Genomic DNA, 27,576 nt, shown 5'->3' on the forward strand with positions numbered 1-27,576 from the left:
TCACTGCAACCTCTGCCTTCCGGGTTTAAGTGATTCTCTTGCTTCCCGAATAGCTGGGATTACAGGCGCCACCACCACGCCCTACTAATTTTTGTACTTTTCATAAAGACGGGGTTTCAGCACGCTGGCCAGGCTGGTCTCAAACTCCTGTCTTCAAGTGATCCGCCCTGCCCTAGCCTCTCAAAGTTCTGGGATTACAGGTGTGAGCCACTGTGTCCAACCCAAATATTCAGCTTTCTGTTAACAAAACATGCAGTTCCTTATTAAACATATATTTGAGTGTTATGTAACTGGCTTATACTTACTTTGATTTTCCGTTTTTAGAGGGAGCTCTACCTTTAATTTCAATATATTTTTCCTTTGCCTTCTTTATAAGCTGTTTCTACTCCTTTTGAAAGGATCAAGTGTATAAATCATTTGAGAATAAGCATGTTAAAAATACCAATAGCCTATCTTCTTAGAGCTGTTTTTCAAAGCTGTATTAATGAAATTTTTTAAGTTGTATATTTTGTATTTCTTCTACCAGTAGGTGCATTTGATTTAATGCATAAATACCCAACACTTTATATATGTATATACATGTACTTATGCTTATATATGTATGTGTATATATGTACATATGCTTATATATGTACATATGCTTATATATGTATATATATGCTTATATATATTTAGTTTCTGGTATAGCTAATTGTGTCTTAAATGATATCTTGGATCAACCACAGATAGATGAAGTTTCTTGTCGTTGTGTGTTGTGTGTCTTTTTATGTGTGTCTTTTTTATTTTATTATTATTTTTTTGAGATGGAGTCTTGCTCTGTCACCCAAGCTGGAGTGCAGTGGTGCGATCTGGGCTCACTGCAACCTCCACCTCCCGGGTTCAAGCGATTCTCCTACCTCAGCCTCCTGAGTAGCTGGGATTATGGGCGCTCACCACCATGCCTGCCTAATTTTTGTATTTTTTAGTAGAGATGGGGTTTCTCCATGTTGGTCAGACTGGTCTTGAACTCCTGACCTCAAATGATCCACCACCTTGGTGTCCCAAAGTGCTGGGCTTACAGGCGTGAGCCACTGCACCTGGCCCGTCTTTTTATATGTTAATTTTTTGGAACATACTGTCTTCCCAGCAGTTTTATTTTTATTTAGGTACATTTGTACTGATTTTTAAAGTAAATTTATCTTTGATATTTTAAAGTTTATTTTTTCAATATATAACCTATGGAATGACTCTGTGTAATTTATTGGAGGACATAAAGGATTGCCCTGTTTGCCCCTTTTCCATTTAAAAATAAGTATTTCTGACCAAGCATTGGTTTATCATGGCTAGGATTTCTCCAAACAATGTAGTGAACTTTTTTGAACAGCAGGGTGAAAATATGGCTATATTAATGGATAATCTTGTAGAATTTTCGGAATCTTTTAAGGAAATGTGGTTTAAACCTGAAAACAAAATTTTCTATCAAACTAAGATAAGCACATTCATTAGAAAACCAGGTTCCTTTAGGAACTCTTGTAGACCTGTTTGATTTAGCATATCCATTTTCAAGTAATTACTTGGAAATTATAAATCATCCACCTTCCTCCCCTTTCACTGTTTTTTTCTTTTAATATAGATTCACCTTCTCACAAAAGGAAATGATAAAAAACTATAGGGAATACGTGGGATTTGGTTTTGGTAGCAGTCTTGCCAGAGAGTCAAGATGATGATTGATAATATTAGTACAGTTTTCTCATTAAATATTCATTTTTAGGAAGAATTCTAATTTTAAATTTTAAAGGGTATCTGGTTAATCTGAATGCTGTTCATCTGTAACCACTTTACTCAGTTTCATTTCAGGTTGTTAATAAGGATGTCCTACATGTTGGAATTTAATGATTTAAACTCTTGAAATATGACCCTGGACTTGGTAACAACTAGTTTTGAAATTATATGCTTAGGAAAATTTTGATACATAAGTTTTGTATCTTTTAAAATGTATACAGTTCTAAAGTCCTGATTTAACCATACATTTGTGTAATGTACACACTCTTAAAAAAATTTTTTTTTGTACGTTTTCGCAGTAAAATAACTGCTTCACATGACTGGTTTAATTGTATCTTCCAAAAATACTTTCTAAGCATTTACCATAACAAGGCTTTTTTGTTGGCAGGCCCTTTAACAAAGGGTCAAGCCGTCGGCCCTTTAAATGACCTTAAATCAAAGCCTTGCAGACAAGCAGATTTACCAGCATTATAGATAAGTATTTCAGGAAGTATTTACTTTACTAAATATGACTGTATGTTTGTCCTATGAAAAGTAAATCTTCAAAAGATTTAAAAATTTTTAGTATATTAGTTGATAGGAGATAAGAGTTTTATTAACACTTTCTAGAAACATTTGGTAATATGTTAATGAAATGACCACAACTTTAAACTACTTATCCTCATAAATACGGATTTTTGCCTTCACCAGGTGATTACATTATAAGGCTGTGCTTTCACAGAAGACAAAATAAAGTTGTATGATTTATATTGAAGTCAAATGTGTTGTGAGATTACATTTGGAAAGATTATATTGGAAAAATTCTAATAATTTTTCAGGCTATGTGAGAGACTTAAGTGACCATGTGTAATAGAAAAGTTCTATTGAAAGTTAAAATCTGCAACAGCATGAGCCATCCTGTACATTCGGGTCAAGTATCTTTTTAGATAGCTGCAGAGCAATGCTGTCTTTCAGTTTTCTATAGCTTTATGCGTATTGATCATCCTCAGTAAGGGCCCTTTTCTTTCTCCCATCCCCTCTGCCCCTTTATAGTGTTTTATTTAGGGAGTTAATTTAGGCAAAACTATGCCCACAAATCTATGGATTTCCTTTTCTGTGGATTACTGGCAACCAAAAATATAAATGTACATTCTTATCAGACAGAAAATGTTATTAATGATACTATTCTTCAGTGATTAGCATAGATGCCCAATTGAAAACCTTTTGGTAAAATTTAATAAATTTAACACGATATTTTTAATGAAGTGATTTTTGCCATTATTAAATCATTCTTCCTCCAGTTTTCTTCCCTGCCCATATACAGATGAGCAATAGGGACCACTGCTGCATAGGATACTTTGTTATGTCAGTTACATAAAGCACATAATAAAATTTAATTCTTGCCATTATGTTGTCTGTTTTCAAAATCGGGGATAGTAGAGACATGAAGATTTAGATATAAAAATGGAATTCTTTCTTAAGCACTTAAATGATCGGTATGGATTGTTACTGATCCAGCCACCCATGCTGTAAGTCTAGAAACTCGGCCCAGCATGGTGGCTCATGCCTGTAATCCTAGCACTTTGGGAGGCCGAGGTGGGCAGATCACGAGGTCAGAGATCGAGATCATCCTGGCTAACATAGTGAAACCCTGTCTCTACTAAAAATACAAAAAAAGAAAAAAATTCTCCGGGTGTGGTGGCACATGCCTGTAATCCCACCTACTCAGGAGGCTGAGACAGGAGAATTGCTTGAACCCAGGAGGTGGAGGTTGCAGTGAGCGGAGATCGCGCCACTGCACTCCAGCCTGGGCGACAGAGTGAGACTCCGTCTCTAAATAAATAAATAAATAAAATAAAATAAGAAACTCATATACATGGATGTGGACCAAACAATAGAACTCAAATGCCGTTCTACAGGACTACAAAGCTGTCTGTATCAGGTTATGGTGTTAAATCATAATTTCTGGATCATGATCTTAAACCTTTAATTGGTTCCATTTCTACTTTACTCTTTACTAACAAGTATCCTGATGGCCTGAAAATCCATGTTGAAATTTAAAGTTTGAATTTTCCAGATCAAATATGAAATTTATTTTCATTTTTTAAAGTACAAAATATCAGTTGTATAATCATGGTAAAACATAAAATTTTGCTATAAAAGATTTTTAAAGGCTATTTGATTAAAACACTTATTTACTTAAACTCTTTGCTAGAATTTTTTTTAGAATTCAGCATCGGAGGAGGAATGTGACATAATAATGATCGAAAGCCGAAAGTTTAAAAGTTGTGATGCCCTCACATGGTTGGAGGGTTATTCTAGCTTCTAAGGACTGAATGTTGTCCACAAGAGTGTCATCAGGTCATAAATTGGTAAGACTTAATGGCTTAGATTTTATATATTATACCTGATGTTATTGTATTGAGATGAATATTTATGAACAAAATGAGCACATTGTGTAAGAGTACAATATTAAATATAAGTTAAAACTTGGAATTTTAAATATTTGGAGTATGTAAGCCTTTCAAAGTCTCTTGAGGCTGAAGACCGTATCTTTGCAGTGGTGTTTACTAAATACATCAGTTTAAAAAAAGAAAGTGAAATCCTGTATTATAGTAAGATTATTAAAATACTGCTATTGCATCTGCTGTAGATGCCTACAATATAGTGAAGAACCCAAATACTTTCTAGGTGTTATACCAGGAGATATTTGAGAAATAATATATTCATCTTTTCTTTAAAAAAAAATCCATTTTTCTTAATAATATATAGCTTAATTGTATTGCCTTGGGGGATTTTATTTCTTAATAAAAGACATGTTTCCTCTAAATGTCTAAAATAAAGCCAATAAAATTTTTTCAGTTCTTACATTGAGAATACCTAAGATGCTGGTATCATATGAAAATGATATATTAGAAGTCATTGCACATTTTTTATATTCCCTGAAAATTAATTTTCTCTCAGAATTGTATTCTGCTTAGAAAAAAACTACTTTGTTTTGTGCACTTTCTTATTTTGCTTTGTTTTATACAGCCGTATTTTGTAGGGGGACAATTGGAAGGGTAGAGTTTAGCTCAGGATAAGACCTTATACCTTTTAATCTGAAGATCATAATATTTTGTAGATGAAGAAAAGGAGTCTGGATTATTTGTCCAAGGTCATATAATCGTAGAATTCATGTTTTCATTAAAGTGTGGTATACATATCTTGCATGTCAGTCAAGAATTATTTGAAATTAATTATTTTCCAAAAAAGCCAGAAGGTATGGGTTGATACCAGCTAAACAGGCCACTATATATATATTCCAACTTTATCCTTAACCAGAGACATGTTATTTTATCCCTTGCCCATTCTGCCTTTTGAATAATATTCTAAATTGTTTCTGATATAGTATTCCATGATTTCATTACATTCTGTAAGCTTAAGTCCCTTAAGCTAGTAATTCCAATCAGTAGTAGTCTGGAGGGAAATACAACAAACTAATTAAGTTATCTCTTATTCCATGTACTTTTGTATTTTCTTTATTTTCTATAATCTACATAACTTTGATAATCAGGAAAATAATTTCTAATTTCTCTAGTATAGGATATCCATATTTAGTAGTCAGTGGTTGGGATTCAGGAGATCATGAACCATGTGGAATTTTGGGTAGAATTTTTTTATGTTCACTTTTCTGTGAAAGGTTCAGAGCATTTGTCAGATTTTTTTTTCAGGGCGTTTGTCAAATTTTCGTCTGTCAAAAACAGTTAGGAAACATTGCTAGTGAATGTTTTGTGTCAAAAGGACAATCCTTGTTAGACACCTAAGTATGACTCGTGAAAAATTTCTAGCAAGAACATTGATCCTATGACTCTTACTGATGTTTATTCAGTGCTGGGTTACTATAAATGCCCATTAGACTGATGGGACAAATCAGAGCCAAGCCACATTTAGTTTAGGAATTTCGTACTGTCAGTCTCTGTGCTCAAGGGTCAATTGGATTTTTCTGCAAAGTAGTTGTATTTTGGCCACTGAGTGTCAGGCACTGTGCTGAATATTTTTGGCACGTTATCTCATTTAATTTTCACAAAGTCATATATTAATAGACATTATCAATATCCTCAGTTTACAGAGAAGAAAATTGAAAGCTTAGGGAAGTTAAGTAACTTGCTCAAGCCACATAGCCGTTGAGTTCTGGAGCTAGAATTCAAATCTTATTACTAACTGGAACCTGGGTATCAGTATGCTGGTATGCTGATATCCTCTGAAAACTTGAAGGATAAGATAAAGGAGAATTTTATATTGTATGAAGATGTGAATTCATAAATTTGATTTATCTTGAACTTAAGTAGCAATGGGTCATCCTCCATTACAAAAGTATCTTTTAAAGTATTTGCCAAAAAATAAATGTTGGAGGTTGCTTACTATCTAAAAGTTAAGTATTAATTGCATTAAAAAATAAATTCTTTTCAGATTTAATGCTTATGAATATATGCAAATATATGTTTTAAAGTCTTAGTACTTATTAGAATAGTGTTATTAAGGAACTCATCCTTTCATATTTAGGATTTATAAACAGCAAACACTAGGAAGCATTGATTTAAAAAGCAGCTTTGAACTGCAGATATTTCTTGGGATAGTGGGATATATTGCATGTAAAACCCTTATTAAATGCTATGTGAGAGTTTTCCATTTGCCTTTAGTTGTGAATAATTCTATTGAGAAACCTCTTTTTTTGGCCCACTTTTAAAGCATTTATCAGGCAAAATTAATTTTGGGGGATACATGAGATTTTTTGGTTTTGTTTTCTCTTGTACTTTGTCATATCCTTTTTGTTGGTTTAATTTTACTCTCAGATGAGCTCCACGCCTTATAACCTTTTCCCTATTTTTAAGTGTTAATAATAAAAGGTTGAATCTACAATAAATAGTACTGCTTAAAATTTGTTTGCTTCTGAGTGATGTTGAAACAGTCTGCAGATCTAGTATAAACTGTTTCTTTAGCACCATGGTTAAAAATGCACAACTTGATAGGTCATCAGAATATGAGAATTCTATCTAAAAGTCTTTTTTTTTTTTTTTAAATAATACATTTGTACCCCAACTTCTGTAGTAGTAATATGTTTGCCTTTTCAAAATTCAAACTGGGAAATTTGGAAAATAGAATAAGAATAATCATACTTAATCCAAGTTTTTAACAATTACCATCTTACTGTTTGCATATTCCCAGACTTGGAATACATATATATTAATAGTTGCAATCATGGTAGATAAGTAGATTTTCAATAGTTTTTAAACTATTTAGTTAAAACTAAAGCTAATACTGATACGTGATAGGTTTTAATTTTTAACTGATATTTGTTATCGGTGATACCATTCCCTCCTGTTTTTCCTTCTGCCTTGCTGGTTGTTGCTTCTCAGACCAGTTGGCAGACTTTCCCTTCTGTCTGTTCTTTTAAATATTATTGGAGGCCGGGCATGGTGGCTCATGTCTATAATCCCAGCACTTTAGGAGACTGAGGTGGGAGGATCACTTGAGCCCAGGAGTTCAAGACCAGCCTGGACAACATAGGGAGTTATCTCTACAGAAATAATTTGCTGGGCATGGTGATGCACACCTGTGGTCTCAGCTACTTGGGAGGCTGAGGTGGGAGGATTGCTTGGGCCTGAGAAGTCAAGGCTGCAATTGAGCCATGATCACACCACTCCACTCCTGCCTGGGCAAGAGAGTGAGACTTGGTCTCAATAAATAAATAAATAAAGGAGTCATCAGAATGCTGTCTTCTTCTTACATTCTTCATCGTAATAAGAGCTTATAGATGGCTTCCAGGCACATACCATCTTTATGCTATAGGAAGTCACCTGTGTGCTCTAAGGTGCTCAAACCCATTACTTCCAGCCTAGGTATCTCTCCTTACATTCAAACTTCCCTGATCTCTCATAGCCAGTTAATCACAAAGTACTGCCATGTCTGCCTCCTGAGTGTTTTGCCAGCCTATCCATCTGTTGTCCCCATTCAGTGCACTATCCTTTCTTACGTGAAAATGCAACAACCTTCTGACTGGTCCTTGTCGTTTGAGTTTTCTAATGTGGCCAACTGCACCTACTGTTCTTTTTACTTGGAACATTTTTTTGTACCTGTCTTTTTTTTCTCCACCCAACTGTGTCACTTCCTCTTTCCTGATCCAAGAGCTTGATTATGTGGCCCCAGAACACCCTCTCAGATCTTGCTCTGTCTTAGCACTTATCACCCTTAACATCTTGTATATCTCCTGCACTAATTGTAAACTCACAAACTCTGGAATTATGTTTATTTGACATATCCCCCGTGTCTGATAAATGTTTTAAGTTCATTACAACCCCTTTGGAATGTAGCATCACAAAATTTGGTATTTGAAAATAATGTTAGAGATTATTGTATGGAATTAGAGACAAAACTCAAATGTAGAAACCACATTACCTAACTCCTAAGTCAGTGTTTTTTGTGTATTTCATGACATTTAGATTTTGACCACTATAAATTATTACTGCAAGTTATTAGGTAACATAGTAAGTGTTTACCATGTGCCAGATACTAATGCATTATCTCTGAATCCCAGTACCCGGTCCTATTATTGTCCTTTGGGGAGGCTAAATATTAGCTTGTCTAAAGTCATTATCTCAGTTTTGGTGCAGTGGCTCAAGCCTGTAATCCCAGCACTTTGAGAGTCCAAGGCAGGAGGACTGCTTAAGGCCAGGAGTTCAGGAGCAGCTTGAGTAACCCTGTCCCTACCCGCAAAAAAGAAAAATTAGCTAGACATCATGGCACATGCCTGTAATCCCACTGAGGCAGAAGGATCACTTGAGCCCAGGAGTTTAAGGCAGCAGAGAGCTATAATGGCGCCATTGCATTCCAACCTGGGAGACAGCAAGACTGTGTGTTATAAAATAAGATGAGAGATGGGATTCCAAAGTGGGTATAACTCCAGAACCAATGCCCTTTTATTTAATACCACCTCTCCGAATTTATCTTCTGAGTTTTGAATTATAAAGCTGAGTTAGAAGGGAATTTAGTGGTCATTTATTCTAACCACCTATCCTGTACTTGGATCATGTCTAGTGTTCCTTCCAAGTTGTCATCTAGTCTCTCAACACCTCCAGTGATATCTTACTTTGCATCCTGGTCTCTTTTTGTATTTATAAACCTCCCATAAACCCTTTCTGTAAAACAGAATCTTGAAATGTGAAGCAGAGAAATCAAATGATTGCCATCACTTAAAGCATATATAAGCAGCACTAAAAAGTCTGTGGAGATATTGAACTGGATACATCCTCTAGTTATTTCTGTATTTTCATAGCTGCTATAATCAAGAATGTGGTTTCCAGTTCATGGCCGTAAGTCACTGGTTTTAGTACATAGTCCTAAAGTTCTTTTTCAAAAATGGATAAGGAGACATTGCTTAATACCTTAGAGATCACAAGGATGTTTCTCTACTTATTGATTATGGTGATGATACAAGGACTTCGTGGGAAACCTTTATGTGTGACGTGATCCTCAATGTAAAAAAAGAGTGAAATAAATGTGAATATCTTCAGACTCCTGGGTCTAGTTTACATAGAACTTGCACTTATTCATGAGTCATGCTTAAAGGCATGGTAGTTTGAATTGTCTTTTTTATCTGACCAAAAGCCTTTAGGATTTTTAATTCTCCCTGTAGACCTAATTTTGATTGAATAGAAAGTGAGATTAGTCAGCTGAGAGAACCCATAAATAGATACTATGAGGCATGATTATACAACCAAGCTTTTCACTAGATTTACAAATGGTTTCTCCTTAAATCCATGATTCTAATGTAAAAAAGTCTCTGTCAAGGTTTTTATCTTCAGATCATTAAGAGTTTTTAACATCCACTTTATTGTCCACGAAGTCTTCTATGATTTAGTCATCATCATGATCAGTATATGGAGTTACCAAGTTTCACTGGCCATGGCAACGGTAACCTGGAAATTCATAGAGCCTAGCCCTTTTCTGTTACTCAAACTTAAAACCGTTTTTCTATTTACATCAGTTGCCTATACTGTATAGAAACTGGCACACTTTTCTTCTTTCTCAGTGGGTAACAACCAGATTCAAGGAACATCAAAAACTTACCTTTATTAGCGAGAAAAAAAGTCTTGAGGTCTGCCCATATTTTACTCTGTTCCAGCGATACTCTTAAATTAGTTTCTAATAGTTTAAATAGTTGGTTAATTTCTTAGATCTTTGTCCTGGCATGATGAGCCCAATATAACATCTGTTTATACCAAACTCATAAAAATATATATTAGATAATATATTGTAAGTTGTATTCTGTCTTTTTCTTCAAGTAATATGTTACTATCAATTATATGCAGAGTAGTGTTGTAATAAGTAGATCCTGGAGATGGACAGTTTCTGCTTTTAAGGTTTAATTCAAGAGAAAGGAACATTTGATAAAGACAAAAAATCATGGATGAATCAGAGAAGTGGAGCCTGTTGGCAAGAAAGGAAGAAGGCTAAGGAAAATGTAGGTGGAGCATTCCATCTCAAGTGACAGTCTTATCTCTGGAATCTAAATCGATTTAACAAATTTCAGGTCATGATGTAAGTGTAGAATTCATCATAAAAGATTTCACACAAACAGTTGTAAAATTCTATCATTCACCATGTCTTAATTATTAGAATTGTTATTGCCTAAAAGAATTCAAGGACATGAATCTAGACTGAAATGATAAAAACTTGGATGTCAAACTTTTTGTCTCTGAAAATGTGCCTACTTGAGTACAGTTTTGCTTGAGTGAAAAAAAACCTAATGACCCTTTAGATTTTATAGTAGTGCTGTTTTCTGCTTTACATCAGAATCCCTTTTTGAATAAGGTAATTCTAAAGCAGTGATTCTTAGCTAAGGTAATAATTTGTTTAAAAGCAAACAACACTTTATACCACTTTTCTTACTTGCTTTTAGTAATATTTAGTGTTGAATTTTCATATAACAGTACTAAGGGAAGACCTGGGATATTTTTAAATACCCTTTTTTGGAAATTTTTATTTGAATTAAATTGGTTATATTTCAGTGGCTTTTGGAAAAATTTCCCACAGTAAGATAAGTTTATTTTACTCTAAATAATGAAACACCAAGATCCCAAAGAAGATCCATAAGAACGTTATTGACGTCCAATCCACAGGGATCCTGTGTTTAATAAGCCTTGTACAGGAGAATCACTTGAACCCAGGAGGCAGAGGTTACAGTGAGCAGAGATCATGCCATTGCACTCCAGCCTGGGTGACAAAAGCAAGACTCTGTCTCAAATAATACTAATAATAATAATAATAAGCTTTGTAAATATAAATCTCAAGTCAAACAATTTTTGTTAACATATATTTTGTGGCTGCATTAAATCTTTAACATCTAATTGAATACAAAAAAATCAGTTTATTAAGGAATAACTAGGATTTTATTTTGGGTGAAACATAAATATAAAACCTGTTTCTTAATACTAATCATAATTGATTTTTATTCATGTTTCACTGCATTGGGAGATTAACTCTTATTTAATTTTCCCAAGATACACTGGGAAAGTAGACCTTATAAAGTGTCAAAATCCAAATTGATCCAAATGATAAAAGGAACTAATTGGGTTGTTGTGTGTACTGTTGTAAACAGTCTCACATAATCCTTATAGCAGTCCTTTAATATATGTACAACTGTATCCCATTTTATAGTTGAGGTAACTAGTTTCAGTATGTTAACTTGCTAGGATCACCCCACCAGTAAGTGGGTGGAGTTTGGATTAAAAGTCAGCTAGCCTCACACTTGTAATTCCAGCACTTTGGGAGGCCGAGACAGGTGGATCACGAGGTCAGGAGTTCGAGACCAGCCTGGCCAACATAGTGAAACCCCATTCCTACTGAAAATACAAAAATAACTGGGCATGGTGGTGTGCATTTGTAGTCCCAACTACTTCGGAGGCTGAGGCAGGGGAATCACTTGAACTCGGGAGGTGGAGGTTGTGGTGAGCTGAGATCGTGCCACTGCACTCCAGCCTAGGCAACATATCAAGACTCCGTCTCCAAAAAAAAAAACCTAGTCTAATTCTAAAGCCTATGCTTTTAAACCATTTTATTATTCTTTCTGAATTCAACTTTTTGCTTAGGCTAGGCAACTGCTGAGTGAGAGGTTGTCTTACCCCTCAATGTCTGACCCCAGAATGAAGTAGAGAACAGAAAATACTTTAGACAAGAGATAGTAAACTGAAACGTAGTCAACTTTAATTCTTCAAGGCCTATATTTAGAGCGTTGCCTTTATATTTGTTGAAAGTGAAAAGTGTAATCCTTGGCTGGGTACAGTGGCACACGCTTATAATCCCAACACTTTGGGAGGTGAGGGCAGAAGGATCGCTTGAGCCCAGTAGTTTGAAACTAGCACGGGCAACAGAGTGAGATCTGTCTCTACAAACAACAAAAAAAATTTTTAAAAAGAAAGATGTAATTCCTTGCTCGAACCCAATCCACTATAATTTTAGAAAATATTCCAAATGGAAACATTCATTGGTTTATTAAAAATAAAGACTAGGCTTCCCCCCCACCCCCAATATGATATATTCTGTTCATTTCCCTAAGGAATGATGACCATGCTTGGTGCTCTCCCTTTAGTCTAAATCAGAATCAAGCAACTGTCTCTTTAAAAACCTGATGATATTCTTCTGAGTTTCGCCCTATTTTGAAACGGTTCCGTGACAACCTTTATTTATTACTGTACTTGGACTTTGGGGGACAGATTAGGAAGGAGACTTAAAGTAGCAAAGAAAAATTAGTTTAATAACTTCGGAGCAAATTGTAGTCACGAAATCCTAGTGACTAGTCTAATATAATTTTACTTTGTCAAATACATTGTTCATAGAATTATACTTTTTCTAAAAAGCTATTTTAACTAACATTTCTGCACTTTCAAGAAATAGTCATAAAGAAAAGAAAGAGACAAAATGAAAAGATGAGCAAAAATGATGTACTTTTCACTGGTATTTGGCTTTTGGTATATACATATACCAAAGGGGATAGTCTCATTTTTACTTTAGTCAAGTCTCATTGTAGAAATGGGATTGAGAAGATATTTAAACAAGGTATCTAAATAAGAATGACTTTAATAAAAAGAAATAATATGTTGAGAATGAGGAGGCAAATGTGAGGCCATTAGATGAATAAGTAGCATTCCTAAGAATAGTTTCTTCCCAAGCCCATCTTTTTCCATGACTCTTTACATGTTAGTGTTCTCCAGTGTTTTGGCCCCACTTGTCTTTTCATTGTTTGTGCAGGTTTGTCTTCTCCTATGGTTTGAGCCGTGTACTGCATTCTTACAGCTTTCAAATCTAGATTTCTAGGCCAGAGACTACTCTGGAATTCTCAATACCTATTTCCAGCAGCCTTCTCTCTGTATTTCTCCAACAGGATTCTACATTTCCATGTCCCCAAATTCAGTAGTCCCAAGTGAAACTTAAATTTCTTTTCTCATCTTTATTTGCAGCGCTTTATTTGCACATCTTTATTTGCACCACCTACTCCCCACCCCACTTCATCCTCCCCAAAATGTAGCCACCTTCTGTAATACACCAGCCAACTCCTAGTTGCTCCAAGAATAAAGCCCTAGGCATCCTTAGCATTTTCTTTGTTATAGATAGTCTCTTTCCCTTATCATCTCACTGATCTCTCAAGATTCGGTGTGCTTCAATTGAAACTTGAAATATTTTCTAATTCCTCTCACCCTTTTTTTCCTCTGAGGTACCAGTGTACATCTAAGTCTAGGTAACTGTCAGTCATACTATTTTTCCAGTCACCAAGAAATAATTTAAAGTAGCAGGTATTATAGTGTCAAGTTTTTAATTTGAGCTTATTATTGGTATGTATTACCAATTACTTGGTATGTATTATTCACTCCTCAATAATATACTGTCATCAGATTAGGTAGTTGCTGCCATGTAAACAGTAAAATGAAATTTCTTTCAAGAGAGCCTGCTCTAAATGTTAAGTACTTCAATATCAAGGGAAATGCCACCCTCCTCATATCCCTTTATCCTGTCCTTTCTTAGATCTTACTCAGAGGAAGGAAATAATCTTTTCAACCTGTTAAACCTTGCCTATTGTTAGTCTATTAAGAAGTAATGATTTCATCTAATAAGAAATAATGCTAGGTAGGATGACCGGTTCCTGTAATCGTAGCTACTCAGGAGGCTGAGGTGGGAGGATTGCTTTAGCCCAGGAGTTAGAGACCACCCTGGGCAACAGGATGAGGCCCTGTTTCTAAACAACAGATTTTAAAAATCAGCTGGGAATGGTGGCGCACACCTGTAGTTCCAGCTGCTCGGTTGACTGAGACTGAAGTAGGAGGATTGCTTGAGCCCAGGAGTTTGAGGCTGCAGTGAACCATGATCATGCCACAGCACTCCAGCCTGGGCATCAGATCAAGACCCCATCTCTAAAAAACAACAACTAGCTAGCACACAAAGTCAAGTATCTTAAATAAATGTAACTCTATATTATTAAAACATTTAAGTGTTAACTTGAAATAGGATATTTAACTTTGTTTGGAATATTTGGACTGCATAAATAGTGAAACTGCTGTGCAAATTTTACTTTTGTGCCAGTCTTCAATTTTTCCAGACTAAGTTCTTATCTCTTCGATTCTGAATATTTTCGTGGATTTTTAGTTCAGCTAGTTTTAATATGAAGTTTCTTTAAAATGGCTCTACAAGAGAAATGTAATTTTATCAGAATTTTACTACCAAATATTAAAATGATCCCCCCAAAATATCATAACTTGGAAATGTGAAAGAGATCTGGATAAAGAAGATAATGTTAATTTTAATCTTGTATATATATTGGGGGATAAATTTTTAATGTAGTTTTTATTGTGTAAGTTTACATAACTTTTTGTAGTATAGATCTTTACCGCAAATTTTTATCATTTGCTTACCAGATTTACTTTGAATAAACAGAAATCACTGTACTGGGAGCTATAATCATAATTTACATCATATTTGCAGATGGTTATAATTCACTCTAAACCAAGAAATGGAATTTTTACAAATCACAGATATCACTTACGTTGATCATTGTTTTGTTTGTTGAATATAGTACCTTATCTTGCAGAATGAAATAGTTCCTAGAGAAAATAGAGTTGGCACCTCTTCCCTCCTTTCTCCCTTTCCTATTTTCTATCATTACTTTTCCTGTCTGCCATTTGTTCATGTCTGGAGTTTACACTGTACAAGATAGCTCCTTCATGAGTCATTTTCATTTTGGAACACGGTTTTCATTGTTCTTCAAGATGTAGTAAAAGTACTCTTGCTTCTATCTCTGTCCTGCATCCGCCTGCCTTCCCAAACAGATAGCCACTTCCTTAATGTGTGTATATCCTTCTTTATGTGTATATAAGAAAACCAATGTGTATTATCTTCCTTAATGTAAATTATAATGTATTGTACACACATCTGTACCTTTACTTTTAAAGATCTCCAGGATACATTATTCCCATCTCAGTACTTAGAAAAGTATCTTCATGGTTCTTTAATAGATGCATACTATTTAATTGAATGGATGGCTATGCCATGATTCATTTAACCAGAAGTGTTGCTGTTATAAACAGTGTTGTAATGAGTAGCCTTGTTAAATACATTATTTGCTATGTATATAAAGTATCTAGAGGATAAATTCCCAGATGAATGATTGCTGGCTTAAAGAGTGAATAATTAAGGGGAGGTCAGGAGAGAAGAGAGGGAAAAGGAGAGAAATCTGTTTTGGAAAATAGTATTACATTATAGTTTTAATTTGTATTTTTATTTTATGATTCAGATGTTGAGTCTTTTTTCATGTCTTTCTTGTTAATGTTCAGTGTGAATTCCCTCCATTTTTCTATTGGGCATCTGGTCTTACAGATTTTAGGAAAATTATTAGAGACTTTTTAACTTTAAAAAAAAAATTAGGCATGCAGTTACATAGTCCTCTTTCACCAAAGTATTAAAGAAATTCTAATTAAATGGCTTTATTTAAAGTTCTTAGTACAGATGATAAGACTGATTCTAGACAAAGGGAGTCTAAGGTAGGAGATGGACTTCGTATAGATTGCATGCTCTTTCATCTATGCTTTACTGGCTAGCCATTTGATAAAATTAACAATATAAATATAAAATATGCCGAGGGCATTGGTGAACAAGGTTTTTGTAGAAGATGCTGACAATAAATATCAATCATTATATAAGTATTTAACTGGGTTTTTAATAGTTCCTTGGTAAAAGCATTTATCACACCATTGCAGGACTGGCTACTTGAGAAAAAGTAACAAGTTTTGTAAGTAGAAATTTTACCTGCTTGCTCAGGATGAATAATAGCTTTAAAATAACTTATTTTGTGTTACTGCTAATAATAATCTCTATGGGGCATTTTGGGTTTCTTTTTTTTAATCATGAAATTAAACATTATTTGTTTTATATTGGTAGAACTGATGGTCAATAATTAGAATAACATAACATTTTGAGTTCTTAGTTTATTATTAACTTCACCCAATTTTTATTCTTCACCATAGAGGTTTGCATTCAGCTAGAGATTGTCTACATGAATTTTATTTATTTAGGCCCTTTTGAAAGGAAAATTGTTATTTGTTCTTGAGTAAGCTATAAATATGTTTTTAGTTCCCTCTTACAGAAGAGTGGTGGATTTTTAAAATTATATATAACCTCACAAGCTTGCTGAACTGTAGATTTATTCGATTTATTCCTTTGTAATCAGTGACTTGCATTTTCTTAATTTTCTTTCTAAAAAACAAAACATGCATTTGTTAGAGAATAGGCAAAATGTTACCCAGGTTAGAAGTAATGCATTTTAGTAGTAATGATGTTATTACAGTGCTTATTTTGGGAGATGGGAGTGGGTGGAATAAAGGTTATAGATGATTTACTGGAAACAGTATATGATTCCTGAGGACTGCCCCCAAAGAAAGGTATAGCTTCCTTCTGCTTGTGCGTTTCTGAAGAATCAGTTTTAGTTGGTTTGGGCAAGGGGGGGTGAGCATGAAGTACGCCAGATTTGCCAACTCAAAGGAGTTTGTATTACAAAAAATTTGTGTAATTTGGAGAGTTCCTGTAGTGCATTTATAGTTGTGGTTGTAACTCAATGCAAAGTTAGAGGAGTCTGAGTAAAACAAGGCATTTTATTTATTTATTTATTTATTTATTTATTTATTTATTGCAGTATTCTAATTAAAGATACATAATATTTTTAAGACAGCTTCAGCTTTCTAACAAACCAGAAGAACATTTTCGTTCTTGGCAATTAGGTAAACTATATTGGCTATGAAAAGATCACTAAGCAAGTGCCTTTTCTAAGAGGTTCCCTCCCTTATTCTCAGAGCTGAACCTCTTCTAGGAATATGCCAGATAAGATAAATGGCATATTCTGAGCATGGTTTAATCTTTGGATCCATGCTTATGGTTTCGCAACTTAACATTTGGTACTTCATTAAAGCATTCTTAATAATTACATAATTCTGGATTTATTTCAGGTCACTAGAGATTATTTTTTCACAGTCTTACTATTATGGAAGAAAATACATGTGTTTTGACATTAGGTCCAGGTTTGAATCCTGTTCCTAGTGTTGTGTCTTTGAGCAAGTTACTTGACCTCAGTTTCCTCAACTGCAAAATGAGAATGTTGCTCAGGCTTGTTGTAAGGACTCATTAAGACAAGGTGTGCCTGCCCTAAAGTAGACAATCATTAAGTTTTCTTTTCTTCTATCTTGTTAATTTGTTAATTAGCATTTATATCTAGGGGAAGATGGAAAGACAAAGTAGTCAAAATATGTCCATTTTGGGAAAAAGAGAAGTAGTTACTTTTCTTAGAGACAGGTCTGGCTCTCTCACCCAGGCTGGAGTGCAGTGATGAACCCTGAACTCCTGGGCTCAAGCAAGCTTCCCACACAGCCTTCTGAGTAACTGGGACCATGGGCTTGCTTTCTTTTCTCTTTTCTTTTTTCTTTTCTTTTCTTCTTTCTTTTCTTTCATGGGTTCTCACTATGTTGCCCAGGCTGAATTTTTTTATTTTAAATAAGTAGTCATGATGTCTGTGTCCACATTACTACAGATAAAGAAAAAAGTTGGTTTCTCATAGTTTTTTAAAAACAGAGATCAAGGCCGGGCGTGTGGCTCACGCCTATAATCCCAGCACTTTGGGACTCCGAGGCAGGCAGATCACCTGAGGTTGGGAGTTTGAGACCAGCCTAACTAACATTAGAGAATCCCCATCTCCACTAAAAATACAAAATTAGCCGGGCGTGGTGGCACATACCTGTAATCCCACCTACTCAGGAGGCTGAGGCAGGAGAATCGCTTGAACCTGGGAGGAGGAGGTTGCGGTGAGCCGAGATTGCGCCATTGCACTCCAGCCTGGGCAACAAGAGTGAAACTGTCTCAAAACAAAAAATTAAATTAGATTACCTGTTTCTTTAGTGATTTTAACTTGTGAAGTTGGAAATTCTTCATCCGTCCTCTTGCTTTCTCAGTGATGTTGCAAGTAATCTCATGGTAAGAGTAAGAAAACCTAGGAGGAAAAGCTGTGGTGGGGAACCAGTTAGGATCAATTAAAAGATGAACAGCATGGAAAGCCAACCTGTCTTACTGTAGCATTGATACTTTGAGTTTTACTTTTTCTGTGAGTGTAAGTATAATTAGCTTTAAACACTGAATTCAAGCTCATTTATTTATTTTGGAGCAGCAATTCCGGTAAATAAATACTTTCTTATAGGTCTTTCCTACTTTCCACAGCTCTATATTTCTGTTCATTCTCTCCATATCCACAAGTTTTAATGCATCTATAAATGCTAATAAATGCTTGATTTTTATTCTAAGAATAATTCATAGTAAATAGAAAGTTTATTTTTAAAAATTATCTTTTGACTTTATTTAGCACTTCCAGTTTACCATAATAGTTTAAAAAAGAAAATTCTGAACTCATTTTTCCCTCATGCTTCTGTGGCAGTAATTGTAACACTTGGTTTAAAATTGACGTATTTCAGTTTGAGTGTGTATATACACATACACACTAATCTGAAATATTTGTTTATACTACCACCATTATAGGTTACTGGGTATATATACTTTGTGCTGGGAATAAAGACAGAAAGCATTTTCTTAGGGAGCTTAAGTTTGGAAACTGGTTAACCATCAAAATATAATGTGCTGAATGTGATAATTAAAAGGAAAACAAGGTATATAGTATTACAGTATTAGGTGAAGGAAGGAAATTATTGATTCTGCTTCAGTTGATCTTTCTCATTTTAAAAGAGAGTCAAATCTCACTATGATAACTTTGAACATAATAGAAAACATCTTGATACCCTCATTGAAACAGTATTTTTAAACCATATTCTGGGATCTTGAAATAAAATAGTCTCTTATTTGCTTAAGACTACCATATTGGTGTCTTCATTGTAAATCTGGCTGTTTAAAGCAGTGGTTCTCAAACTTTAGTTTCTATCTGAATCACCTGGAGAGTTTTTTTAAGTAGATTACGGGGCCCCACCTCAAGAGTAAATCTGGGGTGGGTCCAAATGTTTACCTTTCTAACAAGTTTCCACGTGATGCTGATGCTTCTAGTTCAGGGACTACACTTTGAGAACTGATTTATCTGAACTTAAAGAATTTTAATGCCTTCCTCATATGAACCAATAATTGTTTCAAGTCTATCATATCTAATTACTGTCAGTATGCATTGAGTTGCTGTGTGCTAAGCACTGAATTCACTTACTCACAAAGGTAAAGAAGTTATGGAACCTTTCTCAAGGAGCTCAATCTAATAGGATCAACAGTGGTAGTATTATAATACTCAAAGTAATCACTGTCTGTATTGAGTGCTCAGTGTGCCAACTACTATGCTGAGCATTAAACTCATTTAATCCTCACAATTGGCATATAATCCTTATTTTAAATGAAAAACCTGAAGTCTAGAAAGGTTAAATAATTTCCATATAGTGAGTATATGGAGGAGCCAGAATTTGCTATTCTGCCTTTTTGCACTACAAAAAGTTTGCGAAGATTGGTAGACCCCAGAAGGGATGGAGTAATTGGCTCTACCTTAGAAAATCAAACAGCATCACAGAAGAGATGGCACTGGAGCATCTTAAGGGACAGGTGTAAGATAGCCAGATGAATTGGAACTGTGAGCACTTCCAGCTGAGGGAGCAGTTTCTGCAAAGCCAAGGAAACCTGAGAGAACATATTTCAACAGACTGCAAATAGTTATATAAGACCATAACACAATAGGCAGATGGGGTATAAGAGGAAAACAGATTGTATAAGGCAGAGGTCAAAGTCATAAAGAATTTTATGTACCAGGCTAAAAAGTTTTAAAAATAGAATTAGGCTTCTTAATTTTTCCTCCTATAACTTTCATTTGTAAGCCTGCAGTTCTCAAAGCATAGACAGCAGATTCCACATCATCCGGGAACTTGTTAGAAATGCAGAATCCTGGTTCCATGCCTACTAAATCAGAAACTCTGAGGGGGAAGCCCAGCAACCTGCGTTTTAACAAGACCTCCAGATGATTCTGGTGCGTGCTAAAGTTTGAGACCCCTGCAGTAGGTTATAGAATTCTTGAATAATAGCCTTCAAGATAGTTAAAGGTCACTATAGTGGTAGTAATTATATTTGACACTGATTTATTCTATTAGAGTATAACACCTAATAGTTGAAATATTAATACCTGTTAAGGGATACATCTTCATCATTATCTATTTATATCTTGCAAACCTGTTTCTTCTGTTGTCAAAAGAGATCTTAGGAAAAGAGTTTGTTAGATCAGCATTCAAAGAATAGCATGCTAATTATTCTTCCTTAGCTATGGGAATCATTTTAAAACTTGCTGACTGATTTTAATTATCAAAAAAACAAAACAAAACAGTAAACCCTTTTTTAAGGGTTTTGGAGTTTTTTGTTGTTTTACTGCTTATTAATACATAAAACTGACGTTGTAGTTAGTATTTAAGGTGTGCTATTTAAACCAAATGTGTTGAAGGAATCAAATGATTTAAGTCATGAAATGACTTAAAAGTAATTCAATCTTTCCTTGCCATGTCAATAAAAATATAGAACGTATAATCTGGGATTCCCAAGCAAGCTAATCTAAATGCCTGTCACCGTCTTTTTTGCCAAAATGTGTTCAGTATTTGTGGTGAATATATCTGCACGGTATCTGGCACTGAAGTACTTATTAAAGCCTTATGGTTTACTTAGTGGTTCTGTAGTTTATAGTTACATATAGTCACACTTTGCACAGCTCACTAAAAGCATTTAAAGCCCAGCACGTATAAAGTATTTGTTAATGATCCATAAATCCTTTCTAGATACTAGATACACAAAACCTCTTTTCATCTTAGAAATAGTAGCAGCAAGAAGTGAAGGTAGTATGCTGTAATTAATGTGGTTAATGCTCAAATAAACTTAGTTTTCCATCTAATGATTTAAGGTTTCAAGGATTTAGAAGTGGAAAATCCCATGAGGCATTGACATCAACCCCTTTGTTTTACAGATGGGGAAACTGAGATCCAGGGAAGTTAAATAGGTGATTTGCTGATGGTCACATAGGAAATGAATAGCAGGAAATCATAGGACAGGATATTTCTGAGCCTCAATCTGATATGACATTGTGGGTCCACACCATCAAAGTAAAGTAGTTTCCACGTATCTTAGCACTAAAATCTTAGGTGGAGTATACTTTATGAAGAGTATTTAGTAATATATAAAAATTATCTTTTTGTATTGGTACAGTAAGCTAAAGTATCAGATTTTTCTTTACAAGAGTAATTTTTAAAAACCTAATAACTGTTTTTTGAAATAAAATTTAAAAAAAAAAAGAAAAGGGTATAAATTCCAGCTATTCTTACTACTTAATACATGGTAGAATATAAACCACCAAAGAGGACAATTATTCAGCCTTGTGTGTTATTATCGTACAGTTGCTAAGGTGATATTTGAACTTGGAATGTGCTTAACAGGCTGGATAACTTTTCAGTTATTCCCAGGAAAAACTGATCGAAACCACATACCTTATAGGTGATTCTAACCTTGTAGGTTATTCTTGCCAGCAAGTAACCTACAAAGACATGTAGGTCTGCCAGAATGTTGAATTTCTTTTCTTTCTTTCTTTCTTTCTTTTTTTTTTTTTTTTTTTTTTGAGATGGAGTTTTGCTCTTGTTGCCCAGGCTGGATTGCAATAAATGGCATGATCTTGGCTCACTGCAGCCTCTGCCTCCTGGGTTCAAGCAGTTCTCCTGCCTCAGCCTCCTGAGTAGCTGGGATTACAGGCGCCCGCCACCGTACCTGGTTAATTTTTTTTGTATTTTTAGTAGAGACGGGGTTTCACCATGTTAGCCAGGCTGGTCTGGAACTCCTGGCCTCAAGTGATCCTCCCACTTCGGCCTCCCAAAGTGCTAGGGTTACAAGCATGAGCCACCGCACCCGGCTGAATGTTGAGTTTCTTGTTAACCAATCCTGCCCAAAGGCTTTCTGAATCATTTTTAGAAGCCATTAAAATTTTTTTTAAAAACTAGATGTTTATAAAACTTATAGCAGAAAAGTCTTACTAAGAGGAAGGACTAGAAAAAAAAAAAAGTCAAGCCATCATCTGAATTTTACTACAATAAGTAATTATTGGAATTTCTACATGAAAGGCAATTAGAATATATAGTTGGTTAATGAAGAAATTTAAGAGATACAGAGAAGGCACTGCCCATTTAAAATGTATCCTTTTAAAACCACTGAACAGAGAAATTCTTAATACAATTGAGAGTTAAAGTAGCATACATATATCACAGGCAAATTAGAAATGTTGGCACTACAAAGGACCTGTAGAAGTCTTCAATTTACTGAGACTCTCATTTTAGAAATGAGAGCTTTGAGTACTGAAATTGTTAGAACAGAATAAGCTATTTAAAATTACTATATATTTGGTTTTAAGTGAAGCACGAATGTCTTTTACATTCTTTTAAGAGTTGGAAGGGAGGTTAAATTTTTTAGAATAATTTAATGACATATTCTAATTTTTTCCAGTGCATCTGGGGGAGGTGTTGTAGCCATTGACAACAAAATAGAACAAGCAATGGTAAGTAAAAGTTTACAGTTCTCCCATTTCATAGATTGTTGGTTGTATGGAACACTTAGCTTTTCTCAATTTTAGAAAACAAATAATTTATTTAAACCAAAGATGACCAAATCATGTTTTTTGATAATGAGATTTCGTTGTAGATGCTAGAACATTGAGAATTTTTAATCTAGAAATACTAATTGAGTAAATATTTCTCCCATTTGAATATCTCACATTTCATGCATTATCATTGATAAAGGACCATTGGTGAGGGGGCATACATATTTAAAGACAACATGTTCCCCAAATATTTCAGCATTGAAAATACTTTAGAGCGAAAAAGAGTATTAAAGCAAAAACAGCTAGAGGTCTGATGGAAGTAGACTATAAGTAAGCTGTGTAAGTAGGCCAGGCACAGTATCTGTAATCCCAGCACTTGAGCTGAGGTGGGAGGATCAGTTGAGGCCAGGAGTTTGAGACCAACCTGGGCAACATAGCAAGACCTTGTCTCTACAAAAAAAAGTTGGTATTTTTGTTTGTTTTGAGATAGTCTCGCTCTGTCACCCAGGCTGAAGTACAGTGGCACGATTTTGGCTCACTGCAACCTCCACCTCCCAGGTTCAAGCGATTCTCCTGCCTCAGCCTCCTAAGTAGTTGCAACCACAGGTGCACACCACCACATCTGGCTAATTTTTGTATTTTTAGAGACGGGGTTTCACCATGTTGGGCAAGGTGGTCTCAAACTCCTGACTTCAGGTGATCTACCCGCCTCAGCCTCCCAATGTGCTGGGATTACAGGTGTGAGACCTTACAGGACTGTTAGTCTCAAACTATTTTTTTAATCCTAAAATTTTAAAGTCCAAAATGTTATCTTTAAAGCAGTACTATGACTAGTTTAACATCAAACAGCTTTCCGTTGGAATATTGTTCCTTTGTTCTCTTGATCTACCATTTTAAGCATGTGATTTTAACCTTTTTTTTTTTTTTTTTTTTATTCTAAGCTTAAAGAGTTGACAGTTTAAGAAGCTGGTATTTTTTGGAAATTGTCCCAAACTTTGAAAAGAAAATTCTGAGCTTACTGCTCTAGTTGGGAACTGGGTTTTTTCCAACCCATCTTCCATAGGCTCGGTCAAGATAAAGCAGAAATCTTAAAAGCAAGAGCAGGAAAACTAATATAAAAACTTAAACGGCACCAAGTAGGCTAGAACCGGATAGCACCACCTTTACCTTTTCACTCTTTGACATTCCTAATTTTGTTTTTCACAGGATCTGGTGAAAAGCCATTTGATGTATGCAGTAAGAGAAGAAGTGGAAGTTTTAAAGGAACAAATAAAAGAATTAGTTGAAAGAAACTCTTTACTTGAACGAGAAAATGCACTGTTAAAATCTCTTTCAAACAATGATCAATTATCCCAACTCCCAACCCAACAGGCCAATCCTGGTAGCACTTCTCAACAGCAAGCAGTGATAGCACAGCCTCCGCAGCCAACGCAACCTCCACAGCAGCCGAATGTCTCCTCAGCATAAAGCTTTCTTAAGCCTCATTAAGAAAAAAACTGAAAGCAATCTATCCTTGTGTGCCACTGGTGTTCTTTCCACTTTATACGAAAGCAAGTAGCCATGCTTTGGTTGTGTGTTTGGCCTTTTCAGTATTAGACAATCATTCTACAAGAGCTTTTCCTCTCTCTGAAATGTCATGCAGCGCTGTTGATGTCCAGTTCTATGTCATCAGTACACAAGGAGAATAATGGGGTTTATTAAAGCGAGCAAAGTCTGCATTTTACCTGGTGCGCATGAGTGGGGTCTTTAAGAGTTTTGGTGGCTCTCCCATGTTTCCTATTACCCTTGGATTTACCCTGAGCCTTCCTATCACATTATAAATAACAGTTCATCTAAAGAGCCACTTTTCTTTCAATATCAGTAACATTTGCCTACATAAGTTTTCATTTATTTGTGTTTTATTTATTACAGGGCTGCTATTTTCATAATGTACATGAACAATGTCACAGAACTTTTTTAATTTTTTTGAATAATTATAAGTATCAGTAAAGGAAGTGAAAGACAGGATTGCATTTAATAGATAAAACGTTTAGGCAATAATTGAACAAAAGAATCCTGGCATATTTCTAACACTAATGGCAATTTACTTTTGGTATTTATTTTCAGTAGTAAAGACCCAGCTTGAATGTAAATTTTGTATAGTGTAAGTATGAAGAACATAGTGCAACTGTACAGGTAGTCACCAGTTATTGTGATATAATAAATAATTGGGCTATTTTGATGAAGAAAACTTTGTTCATTTGTTTCTACTTTATAAGAGAAATTGCCACGATTCCTCTGCTTTTCAACATTTCGTATGACTTTTTTTTCGGGTGGGAATAAAAAGCTGTGAAATTGTTCAACCTACTTTGTAACCAAAGAAGCAAAGCTGTGTAATGGAGTTTTTTGGGGTTTTTTTGTTTTGTTTTTTTTTTTTGTCTTTTTTTTTATAATGCACATTCTTTATGTATTTTTATTTAGTGTTTTCTCAGTCACAATTTTCTTTGCTGTCTAGCATGATCTGCATGACCTATAATCTTTGAACCACTTTCGTACCTCATGTTTTTATCCAGCACTCTTATTGTAATATGTACTAGTCTGTGAACAATGTCAAATAAAAGAGAACGAACAGGTAGTTTGGTGGAGCTGAGCTAGTGTACAATACACTAGTTGTAAAAAAAAAAAAAAAAAAAGTGAGCCATCTTTTGTTCATTTAAAATGGTGTTTTGAATTTCGTATGCAGAAAACGTTTTGTTACATTGCAGATTTTAATGTATTTAATAAATGCAACATGCAGATTAAGTGCAGTGTATACTGAGTATTTAAATTAAAATGTACATTTCATAAATACAGTTTCAAAAGAAAGCATCATTTTGTGTATACTAACACATTAAGTGTATGTCAGAAATTGATGTATAAATATATATTTTAACACATTTTCTGAAATTAAACTGCAGTTTTGTTGAAATATTTGGCTCTATATGTGTTCAAAATTTGACTAGATTTGTATTTTCACAATTCAAAATACTCCTTAAAGACCTGTTAATAATGACTTACTGATAGTTCTTAAATTTTCAAATTAAAACAATTTAAAGAATGCAAGAATAGTGAGCAATATTTGTACTCAATATTCATATTATGTTAGTGATACTGAAGTAGGAAATCCTTGTCTACCAAAACTTTTACTTGAATTCAGAAAGGTGCCTGTAGAAATTAATATGCGCTGCATCTGTAGCCAAGCTAGCTAATCAGAGTCAATGAGAACCAGTAGTTAGTTCTCCCTGTTAAAAGACGTGTTTATTTGAAGTAAAAATTTAATCAGATTAGCCACAAACGAGGCATAAAATTGGGATGTACATGAGATTGCCAAATATTTTCTATTCTAGTTGCGCTGTAAGACATTGAACAAAATGTTAATGAATAACATTATAAATAAAGGAACTAAGTACATAGGCTTGAGTAAGCAACCCTAAGGATGTGTAGTAAGATTCCAAGTAGAGCTGCTACAGGTGAGATACTTAATGGAATGTGAAACTTCGCTGTTGGACTGTTAACCAGAGAGGTTTGCTGGCTGTGCCCCTCCAGTGCTAACTGTGATATGTGATATTTAATACAGGTGGAGAAAAACTAGTCTTAGAAAAAGAGGTGGGATTTTTGTGAAAATGGATTCCATTTTGATTCTGGGGCTGGAAAAACACTTTATAAACAAAGTAATAGTCTCCAAGGAAATGAATAATATGTTAAGGTTTAAAATGGTAACAGCAGTTATTTCTACTTTTATATTAAGAAAAAAAATAGAAAAGGAGAGAAAACATGGGTAGTTCACAGAAGAGAGAGAGCAGTTTCTAAAGGTTCAACTTCTAGTAACCTAAAAAATGCAAATTAATATTTTTAGCGAATTGTAATAAGTGTCCAAAGTAGCAGGACTTAACATAGAAAGACAGGATTTCCTGTGTACTTTTAGAAAGTAATTTGGCAATATGTTTCAAGAGCCTTAAATAATAAGCTTTTCAGTGTAACGACAGAAGATACTCAACTCATGGTGCATTGTTCAAAAATGCAAAATTATTGTCGTGCCTGCCCTCTGCTTTCCCATCATCCCCCCCTGCTGTCAAAATCCAAACTATCCCTACTGTCAACCCTTCCCCCAGCTCATTGTTTAGGATCTTAAGTAACTTCCAGTTCAGCTATTTGAGTCTCCAGCTATTTGGAGTCTTACAGGAATGCCATCTATCTAATTCTGTCAGTGTAATGCCCATAGAGCAAGGTCCCACATAAGCTTTTCTGTTTTAGCCAATAAATCATAAGTAAAAATTTTTCTGATACGGTAATTGTCTACAGTTCAAACCTAACTTTCCCCAAATAAAATTTATTTTAGGTTGTTCCAATGTGATCTCACAGCTTGCCACACCAAAAACAAATAGTAGGGGTTAGGAGGCGTTAAATGTACAGTTTCCTTAACTCCTGATTGTCCAAAATAGCTGAATTTTTCAAATTCTATTTATACTATCCTATACTAATTTAGAAGTATTGAGATAACGTTTTATAATCAAGCCTCCAGTGATTGGGGATCACAACTGCCATTATTCACAAGAATTTTCACAGGTGAATGATTATGTTTCTCCAAGTTGCAAACTCCAGTAATTCATGGACCATAAAAAAAAAAAAGTCTTAATAGTACCAGAATATCTCTGTTC

The 27,576-nt window shown here is 34.8% G+C and overlaps 1 protein-coding gene across 3 annotated transcripts in view; it reads left to right on the top strand.

Moving 5' to 3' along the window:
* The window catches only part of TSC22D2 (TSC22 domain family member 2), a 52,238-nt gene extending 26,391 nt beyond the window's left edge, over nucleotides 1–25,847 (top strand). For 2 of the 3 annotated variants that reach the window (XM_005546083.4, XM_005546084.4), the window contains 2 exons: nucleotides 22,807–22,858; nucleotides 24,107–25,847. In XM_005546083.4, coding sequence (XP_005546140.1) covers nucleotides 22,807–22,858; nucleotides 24,107–24,367 — 313 coding nt within the window. In that variant the 3' untranslated portion in view covers nucleotides 24,368–25,847. Of the gene's footprint in view, nucleotides 1–3,955; nucleotides 4,113–22,806; nucleotides 22,859–24,106 lie in introns of all 3 variants that reach the window. The other variant, XR_012430800.1, reaches the window with a different exon arrangement.
* The last annotated feature ends 1,729 nt before the right edge of the window (nucleotides 25,848–27,576 follow it).

This window comes from Macaca fascicularis, chromosome 2 (genome assembly GCF_037993035.2).
Source record: "Macaca fascicularis isolate 582-1 chromosome 2, T2T-MFA8v1.1".
Taxonomy (NCBI): domain Eukaryota; kingdom Metazoa; phylum Chordata; class Mammalia; order Primates; family Cercopithecidae; genus Macaca; species Macaca fascicularis.